Here is a 10,606-nt window from a genome sequence, read left to right as displayed (position 1 = left end):
GCTGGTAATAGTGTTTTGTATCACAGTAGCTTTGGTCTTGAGAACACCTTGAATTTTGAATCTCAAGATACATTTTTCAGCTTCTATACATGTTTCCAATACAATTTCCCATTCCATTGAATTTTTTTTTTTAAACTGAAATTTCGTCTAATGTCAAATTGACAAGAATTTCTTCGTTAGATTCGAGAGCTTTATTCGCCTTCCATTTAAGAATATAAAAGGAAGGTTGGGTAAAACCTGGATCACTATCCACATTCGAATACCAGTTTCGAATGTTACTTAGACTAGGTAGGCATAAGTCAAAGGTATTTCTATATAACTTATATGTCGAGTAGAGTGGCAATGTCAAAGGAAATGCTCGGAGCTCAGGTGAGTAGCTACTGCGACTTCCCTTATACCACATCCGATTTGCATCCTTTTTAAAAGGTTTTTAGGTAAAAAAATATCATACTAAAAAAAGGATAAAAATTCATGAATTTCCTTTTTAATATTGTGAAGCTTCATATTATTATTTGTTTTTTAATGAGAGCCTAAAGCCAGTCTTTAGCTAAATTACATTCTCATTTGAAAGATTATAACTACTTATACAGGTCTTTTAAAACGTCATCTCCAAGTTTTGTGCCTAACGTAGCTACTGAAGATTGTATTCCTCAACAATTAAGGGAACATAACAGCATCAGTATTTTTATGAGAAGCCAGAGTCTGACAAGCTCGAGCAAATCATATTGTTAAAAATGAGTCCCGAACTAATATGCCTAAAATTCGAGCAGATATTTCATGTAGCCCTATGTATGACTTTAAGAGCTGATGGGAATTGAAATAGTTCTGGATGTCCACTAAGAGGGAACTAAAGAAACTGCACATTTTCCGTAGGCTCTATCATTTATATTATAGAAGAAAATAAATTTATCCGGGTAAAAATAAAACCAAAATTAACGACGTCATCCTAAGATTTACTCCGATGTCGATCCTCCATTCTACTCTGAGGTGAACAAGAATGAAGATTTACTACTCTATAACAAATACCAGTATCACATTTCCTCTTCATGAACTAGTGGTTACTTTATACGTATAGGTTATATGTTCTCTTCAAGAATGGAAGAATAATGACAACAGCTTTGGAGAATAAAAAAATATATATTCAGATAGCAACTACAAAAGCCTCTATTATCATGTTATTTTCATCTTTGATCATAATACTAAGTATTCAATGATAAAATAAACTTATCTGGAAGTGACACTCTAAGAATCCTTAAGAATGATCAGGATTAAGGTTACGACGGCCGGTTGGTTTACAATATATGTAGAAATATTCTCGAAAAATCATATTTTTAATCAACGGTTTTATGATTTTGTTTTTTACTTGTAACGATGATTGAGTATTTACTCTATTATCTAGTTTGTTATTTCCCATATTTTCATTGATCTTTAAAAATCTTGCTAATGGCCCAAAGGACTCTGATCAAAGAGACTTAAGTGTACACCAATTTTATTCTTTTCATCAGCTTTGATTGATAAAGTTATATTTAAAGTGTTATTTAATTATTTTTGGCCAACATAAAGATCATGAATGGAATACTTGGCTCAAATCCATTGGTAAAAAACAATCATACTAAAAAAAGGATAAAAAAATCATGAATTTCCTTTTTTAATATTGTGAAGCTTCATATTATTATTTGTTTTTAAATCCAAAAGAGGAGCCCAACAAAAGTTGCAGTCCTTTTTTTAGCTCCCCTGTATGCTCAAAATTACAATTTTCATTTGAAAGATTATAACTACTTATACTTATATTGATTACTTAAAAATATTTCAAAGATAAAGTTTGGAGTACAATAATAATAAATTTTTTGAAATTGTTGAACAACTGCTTCATTTATTCAAATTACTTATATATGGAGACAATACAAATCAAATCTTTTAATAATTATAAGTAAATTAGAAGTATAAAAATGCTTGTTTCTGAGGTTCAGGTTATTTAAAAGATTACAAACAATGGGGAGAGTAGAAAGAGTCAGAGAACTCAATTGGAAATGGACAGTCACAATGAACACGAGACAACTCCCTTCATACTATGAGCATCGATGAAAATCATGTAGGATTTGGAAAAGTCTCCAGTAGAATGAGAGACCCAAGAAATGAGAACACCCTCATCTTCATATTGCCCAGATGGATTAGGAATAAACATACTTTTACAAGGTCTCCAATACTCATTTTCGCCTCTCCACATCAGAGTGTGTCTATTCTCAACATCGAATTTAATTATTGAATTTCCACTCTGGCCATATGTGAATTGATACTTTCTACCATTGTAATTGGGGTTGATACAGGGATACATCAGTTTGGACTCACGAAACAAGTACTGAGGACGAAGAATATTCCTGCTAGTTCCATGACTCATCATGGAGGAATCTCTAGAGGGCAGTAGGAAGAATAAGTCAATTCCATTCCCCTGAGGTGGTGCTGAGAGGAAGACGGAATCTCATGATTTTGGAAGAAGAGTATCTCTCTCGGAAGAATCGAGAGGAAGGAGATCTCATGGATGAAGAGAAATCAGCGTCCTCAAAGCCCATGACATCAATGACAACGTTGTTCTCATACTCGTAGCAGTTGACAAAGTTGTAGAAGAAGTATGGTTTATCCGTCACGTAGCTCATTTCCATGCGTCTACCAGTTCTTTTGTCCATGATGTAGAAGTAATTGCTTTCTCCTTGCATATACTCCATGCCATAATCTCCTGAGAATCTTTGGTTGTTAGCAAAGTGTCTCGCATCTAATCCACAGGGCTGCTCACAAAAGATCAAATAGTTGTCTGTCATTCCATAGGCATGAAAAAAAAATCCAATGTGATTGGGGAATCGTGATGGAATGGTTCCAATGACTTGATAGTTGCTCATTTCAAAGGATCCTGGATATTTTAGGAAGTGATAATTATTGTTTCCTTCAGAAAAGGAAGCCCCCATGTTAAAATAGTCTCCATTGAGGTCTCTCAAGGGGAGTCCCGTTTGGATTCGGATGAATTGTGACATATCTCTGTTGTTGAAGGATGGACTCAAGTTACCAAAGCGATAGAATGGGAAATATCCATGACCTTGTTGATCATTGAAGGATTTGTATCCAGCCATAGAAGAGGTAGCTCCTTCTTTTGTTTCATTGTAGATGTTGTTATGACTTCCGTGAGTATTATTCATGCCTCTATCGGGTCTCATGAAACGAGTCATGAAATTGCTTGGATCATCCATTCTGAAAGAGTTTATCATGGGCTGAGCTTCGAAAGGGCTCATATCATAAGTTGAGGAACTTCTTCTTCCAGACATTATGTTTCTGAACCATTCAGGGAGACTTTGGCCTCTGAAAGAGTCTCTCATTTGAGTAAAATTGTTACTCATTTCTCTATTCATGTTGAAGCTTTGGTTTGGTTTTGTTACTCTTTTGGAGATGAACTGATGATGATTTCATGGAGTGAAGCTCCTTTTATACAATAGACGTGATCACACTTCATTTAATTTTAGTATGGTTCACAGGGACTTTTAATCCTTTACTTTCTATCTGGATACCCCTTTAAGGTGCTTCTTAAATTATTCAGTTCACTCCTATGTTTACATCATAAACTGATCCATAACATTTTATAAATTTATTCAGAAGTTGTTGAAGGGAGAATAACTTTCACATGGAAACAATGGTTGAACTCGTGCTTGCTTCAACTCAGATCTTAACTTCGATATTTTATTAAAAAATGAATTCCCAGTCGAGTGTTTTACTTTTTAATGTCCTTTATCTATTACTTTTTTCTTGAGATTCATTAGAAACATATGTAAAAATAACATATTATCTGTTTTTTATAGCCCGGGTCATCTGCTTTATATCCCAGGTAAAGATAGGACATATCCACATTTTTTCGGATTTGGATCGGTTCTTTACATATTTAATACTTAAATAAATTTTAGGTATAAAAATTAGGCAATTACTTCTCTCGTATTTTAAGATAATTTTGTTCAGAGATAAATAAAACAGAATCCTGATTTAAGTTATAGTTTTATTGATTACTTATGACGAAACAATTAATAACTCGTTATTAATGTTAGAACATAGTCATTATTAGAATTATTTGTGATATTAACATTCTACACGACGTTACCAGGGGCGTCCGTAGGGGATGGACTGAAGGCCCTGTAGCCCCACTAAAAAAATTTCATTGAGATATAATTGCTGGGGTGCCCTGATGTGCGGCATGCAATATCTTCAACACTTCCTTGCGACGTGGTTCTATTACAAACAATTTATCCTGGTACATAATTACCCCACACATTTGGTACAAAGACTTCCAAATAGGTTTGTTTTTCTCTTTCCCCTTGATAGATTTTCTTTCAGAACTTCGTCCTCCATCATTATCAGCAGTGTCTGAGAAAAGGTGTTCGGTCTCGTTTACATCTACGATTTTTTCCATGTGATTCTTCCCAACTCAGGTTCATACCTTAATAACGCCATCAACAACTCCTCCTGTTCATCTATAGTCAACTCACCTCTGCTTTCCATTGGATTTCTTGACATTGCGTCAGTGACTGAATTTGTTATACCAGGCAAATGAAGAATATTTAACTTCCACATTAACGTTCGCTATTTAATTCTGAGCTAAATAGGCACATATTTGGAATTTCATTTATAATAGTTCGATTTCTTAATAGCTTAACGAGCAGCTAATGACTGTTACATGCACCAATTTGTCACATCCTTGAGTAAAACAATTTGTTTGTTCCAATGTCCATACTCATTCCAACATTTCTCCCTCTACCAGTACATATAGTTTTCAGTATCAGATAGAAATCTTGATATTACAAGTGTAATTTTTTATCCATCAGAGCAACATTCTGATATTTGAGAATGATAATGACAATTTTTGACTCAGATAGTATCCCAGTCCTCCATTGGACCAGTCTGCTCTTAGACAAATAGAGGGAATAATTTAAAGAGATGTGGAGTTCCTGTCAAGCATGGAGAAGAAGATCAACACGCCAAATCGATTAATCATCACACCAATTTCTTCTATGTGGCTTCTAGGACCATCAGGATTGCGGTGAAGTGCGACTTGGGATTGTTCTCATACACGAGGACCCTACGTCACCTTCTGAAAGAGTTCATGAAGGCCAGCAGGCTCTAGACGTAAAGAGGCAAAGAAATGTTGCCCCTTCCTCGCCAGATTTGAACAAGCTGGACTTTGCTGTGTGGTCACTTTGGAGCGGGAAACCAACAAAAACTCAACACGCAAAGGTCGACTTACAAATTATTTTTAATAACCTTGTGTTTATGCATGAATATTAAAGTACTTTTGGCACAATGTCTCTTTATGTCATGTCTACCCATTTCATACATAAAATTTTTGAATCATCAAAGGCAAAAATTTGAGACTCTGCTTCGTTAGTTTGTATTATAAACTGTTAGAACAATATGAAAGTATTGATATTTACCTACAAATATGGTGTTTCAAATATATTTTATTTAATTGCTCTTCAAATACTGTTTGACATCAGCTTTTCTCATTATAATAAGGATCCTACTTTTGATTATTATATGATAATATTATTGTTATAATGAAGATCATGATACTAAATTTGATGCCATGCTTACAGTGTTTATTTTAAAATCATACCAGATTGATGTTGTGTACCCAGTTGTCGGACTAAATATTAAAAAAGTTGGTTTCACCTTCTGCGGGAGTTCGAAATAGGGATACTTCAAAGGAACCACTCAGAGCAGGACAGGATTATTTTGAATATATTTCCAAGTTCAAGGGTTGGCAGGAAGAAACAAAAAATCACCAAATGGAACTTACAATTGAAACCTTTACAGTCTTGAAGCAAACTACAAGTGCAGCCATAAAGCTTGCTCAACATTTACTCATGAACTGGGAGTTTAAATACTGGTCAAGTACAAAGTGATTTTATAGAATCCAGATTCAGCTTGTACCGTCAGGCCTCTGGAGCAAACTAATATGTTTCAGTAAGACAAATACTTGACGCTGAGAAAAAAATTAGAATACTCTCACTTGCTAAATTTGATGGGCTTAATATGTGACAAATAAGGAAAATTCATTCAAGTAGATCTCAAATTCAAGATGTGGACATAATCAAGTCCAAAACAATAATTTTGGCTTCAATCGAGGAAAACGAGATGACTTATGAACTTGAAAGAAGTGACGAAGCTCTTTTGTATGTAATTTCTGGCTATATTACACGGTCACAAACTTCAAGACTGAAATGTAATTATTGTCTCGACTTTCTTGTATCTTCAAAATATTTCCCCTTAGTAACTTTCAGTGAATCTGGTCTCGAAGACCCTAAACTTCAAGTCTTTGAGCAAATAAATAGAGAACGTCTCTATTCTCCAACGGACTTTTGTTTTAATATGATTACCAAAGTATTTGTGGAGTATCAAATTATAATAAGAAATAAACAATCAAAGTCTTTATTTTTTCTATGCCAAAATTTAGTTAAATTCTATGTTGTGAACTTGCCAATTACTTTCAAAACTACTTATGCTATAATTGTTCTTCTAATCATTCATTCTAGCCAAAAATTATAGCTATTGTTATTCTATTTATTTATATGACTTGATTATATGTCACGTAACTAAAGACTAACAAATTGCTAATCCAAATAAAAGTTAACTTTCAATGTGGTAATTATTACATATCTAAGTAAATTGTTAATTTTTAAATATAAGAAAATTAATTTGAATAATAATATTGACTCAAAAAATAAGAAGCACCTTAAAAGGATAATGCAATCAATACAGAAATGTAGTCTCCCTGTGTACGAGAATTCAACCATAATAATTAAATGAAGTGTGATCACGTCTATTGTATAAAAGGAGCTTCACTCCATGAAATCATCATCAGTTCATCTCCAAAAGAGTAACAAAACCAAACCAAAGCTTCAACATGAATAGAGAAATGAGTAACAATTTTACTCAAATGAGAGACTCTTTCAGAGGCCAAAGTCTCCCTGAATGGTTCAGAAACATAATGTCTGGAAGAAGAAGTTCCTCAACTTATGATATGAGCCCTTTCGAAGCTCAGCCCATGATGAACTCTTTCAGAATGGATGATCCAAGCAATTTCATGACTCGTTTCATGAGACCCGATAGAGGCATGAATAATACTCACGGAAGTCATAACAACATCTACAATGAAACAAAAGAAGGAGCTACCTCTTCTATGGCTGGATACAAATCCTTCAATGATCAACAAGGTCATGGATATTTCCCATTCTATCGCTTTGGTAACTTGAGTCCATCCTTCAACAACAGAGATATGTCACAATTCATCCGAATCCAAACGGGACTCCCTTGAGAGACCTCAATGGAGACTATTTTAACATGGGGGCTTCCTTTTCTGAAGGAAACAATAATTATCACTTCCTAAAATATCCAGGATCCTTTGAAATGAGCAACTATCAAGTCATTGGAACCATTCCATCACGATTCCCCAATCACATTGGATTTTTCATGCCTATGGAATGACAGACAACTATTTGATCTTTTGTGAGCAGCCCTGTGGATTAGATGCGAGACACTTTGCTAACAACCAAAGATTCTCAGGAGATTATGGCATGGAGTATATGCAAGGAGAAAGCAATTACTTCTACATCATGGACAAAAGAACTGGTAGACGCATGGAAATGAGCTACGTGACGGATAAACCATACTTCTTCTACAACTTTGTCAACTGCTACGAGTATGAGAACAACGTTGTCATTGATGTCATGGGCTTTGAGGACGCTGATTTCTCTTCATCCATGAGATCTCCTTCCTCTCGATTCTTCCGAGAGAGATACTCTTCTTCCAAAATCATGAGATTCCGTCTTCCTCTCAGCACCACCTCCAGGGGAATGGAATTGACTTATTCTTCCTACTGCCCCTCTAGAGATTCCTCCATGATGAGTCATGGAACTAGCAGGAATATTCTTCGTCCTCAGTACTTGTTTCGTGAGTCCAAACTGATGTATCCCTGTATCAACCCCAATTACAATGGTAGAAAGTATCAATTCACATATGGCCAGAGTGGAAATTCAATAATTAAATTCGATGTTGAGAATAGACACACTCTGATGTGGAGAGGCGAAAATGAGTATTGGAGACCTTGTAAAAGTATGTTTATTCCTAATCCATCTGGGCAATATGAAGATGAGGGTGTTCTCATTTCTTGGGTCTCTCATTCTACTGGAGACTTTTCCAAATCCTACATGATTTTCATCGATGCTCATAGTATGAAGGAGTTGTCTCGTGTTCATTGTGACTGTCCATTTCAATTGAGTTCTCTGACTCTTTCTACTCTCCCCATTGTTTGTAATCTTTTAAATAACCTGAACCTCAGAAACAAGCATTTTTTTATACTTCTAATTTACTTATAATTATTAAAAAGATTTGATTTGTATTGTCTCCATATATAAGTAATTTGAATAAATGAAGCAGTTGTTCAACAATTTCAAAAATTTATTATTATTGTACTCCAAACTTTATCTTTGAAATATTTTTAAGTAATCAATATAAGTATAAGTAGTTATAATCTTTTTCAAATGAAAATTGTAATTTTGAGCATACAGGGGAGCTAAAAAAGGACTGCAACTTTTGTTAGGCTCCTCTTTTGGATTTAAAAACAAATAATAATATGAAGCTTCACAATATTAAAAGGAAATTCATGAATTTTTATCCTTTTTTTTAGTATGATTATTTTTTTACCAATGGATTTGAGCCAAGTATTCCATTCATGAACTTTATGTTGGCCAAAAATAATTAAATAACACTTTAAATATAACTTTATCAATCAAAGCTGATGAAAAGAATAAAAATTGGTGTACACTTAAGTCTTTTGATCAGAGTCCTTGCTGGGCCATTAGCAAGTTTTTTAAAGATCAATGAAAATATAAATAACAAACTAGATAATAGAGTAAATACTCAATCATCGTTACAAATAAAAACAAAATCATAAAAACCGTTGATTAAAATATGATTTTTCGAGAATATTTCAGATATATTGTAAACCAACCGACCGTCGTAATCTGAATCCCTGATCATTCTTAAGGATTCTAGAGTGTCACTTCCAGATAAGTTTATTTTATCATTGAATACTTAGTATTATGATCAAAGATGAAAATAACATGATAATAGAGGCTTTTTGTAGTTGCTATCTGAATATATATTTTTTTATTCTCCAAAGCTGTTGTCATTATTCTTCCATTCTTGAAGAGAGAACATATAACCTATACGTATAAAGTAACCACTAGTTCACGAAAGAGGAAATGTAATACTGAGTATTTGTTATAGAGTAGTAAATCTTCATTCTTGTTCACCTCAGAGTAGAATGGAGGATCGACATCGGAGTAAATCTTAGGTGACGTCGTTAATTTTTGGTTTTTTATTTTTTACCAACGGATAAATTTATTTTCTTCTATAATATAAATGATAGTTTTTAATATGTAACTGTACTTGAGTATTAACCAAAGTGTTGAGACTCAGTTTCTTTTTGGTTCCCTCTTAGTGGACATTACAGAACATTTGGCCAATTAAGGCCTAATGTTCTGTATATCCCCGTAAGGGAGAAGGCTCAACTTAAAGTCATACATATAGAGGACACTTTTCCAAAAGCTACATGAAATATCCTGTACAATCATTATTTTAGGATATCTTAGATATTAGTTCGGGACTCATTTTTAACAACTAGTGTGTGTAGATATTGCTCAGCCAGGCAAGAATCTAGAAACTAAGTCACTTTTAAAAAGGATGCAAATCGGAAACGGTATAAAGGGAAGTCGCTGTAGCTACTCACCTGAGCTCCGAGCATTTGCTTTGACATTGGCATCCTACTCGACAACAGCATATAGTTATTACTTATGCCTACCTAGTCTGACATTAGACGAAATGTCAATTTTTTAAAAATACAATGGAATGGGAAATAGTATTGGAAATATGTATAGAAACTGAAAAATGTGTCTTGAGATCATAATTCAAGTAGTTCTCAAGACCAAAGCTACTATGATACAAAACACTATTACCAGTTGTATCCTACAAATATGGAATTATAAATCCTAGATATTTAAGGAACTTGAATCTCATAGTCTTGACAGCTCATCATTAAATAACCATATCCTTAAATTACAAAAACGTATTATCTTGACATATCCTAAAATTAGGCTTCATCATGAAGCCAGCCTCATTTCTGAGCATTTAAAAAAAGATTATTTATACGAAAGTCGCTATCGAAACAGATTTTTTTTAAGAATCAATGTTTTTAAGGTCTTCAATATTATGTGTATACTATATTTGTATTTTCTAAAAATAAATAGTAGCAAAGATTGTTGTAATAAAATTATTCTAGTTTATTGTTGGTCCTGATGTAACATGGCTCCTCAAGGAACACTGACTTTATTTTATATCATTTGATATTAATGAGAAGGATAAGGTGACGGGGCAAGATGTAAGTGAATGTAGACGCTGAACGTTGAAAGTGTAAGAGTACTATAGCTAAAAGAAGGATTCCGATTATAGGCATTAACAGACGACATAGTACATAAATGAATTAGGATTATAAGCCAAGGAGAAGAACTTGAATCTT

At 33.8% G+C, this 10,606-nt stretch overlaps 2 protein-coding genes across 2 annotated transcripts; one reads left to right on the top strand and one right to left on the bottom strand.

The window, feature by feature from the left end:
• Nucleotides 1-2,038: 2,038 nt before the first annotated feature.
• LOC139907471 (uncharacterized) lies at nt 2,039-2,398 on the bottom strand. Its single transcript, XM_071893900.1, has one exon. It carries the CDS (start codon nt 2,396-2,398, stop codon nt 2,039-2,041), a length of 360 nt encoding a protein of 119 aa, XP_071750001.1.
• A 5,113-nt stretch (nt 2,399-7,511) lies between these two features.
• LOC121131005 (beta,beta-carotene 15,15'-dioxygenase-like) lies at nt 7,512-8,340 on the top strand (the record flags this gene model as incomplete). The annotated part of the gene is made up of 1 exon (XM_040726608.1): nt 7,512-8,340. A coding segment is annotated over exon 1 (829 nt), but the record flags the coding sequence as incomplete, so codon positions are not given.
• Nucleotides 8,341-10,606: the final 2,266 nt, after the last annotated feature.

The sequence above is a fragment of the Lepeophtheirus salmonis genome, unplaced genomic scaffold, assembly GCF_016086655.4.
Source record: "Lepeophtheirus salmonis unplaced genomic scaffold, UVic_Lsal_1.4 unplaced_contig_15238_pilon, whole genome shotgun sequence".
NCBI classification, from domain to species: domain Eukaryota; kingdom Metazoa; phylum Arthropoda; class Copepoda; order Siphonostomatoida; family Caligidae; genus Lepeophtheirus; species Lepeophtheirus salmonis.
This window is presented reverse-complemented; position numbering and strand designations above follow the sequence as displayed.

Bases quoted from the DNA above. Each gene is read 5' to 3' on its own strand.
- LOC139907471 (XM_071893900.1), bottom strand. From the start codon at position 2,398: ATGAGTCATGGAACTAGCAGGAATATTCTTCGTCCTCAGTACTTGTTT.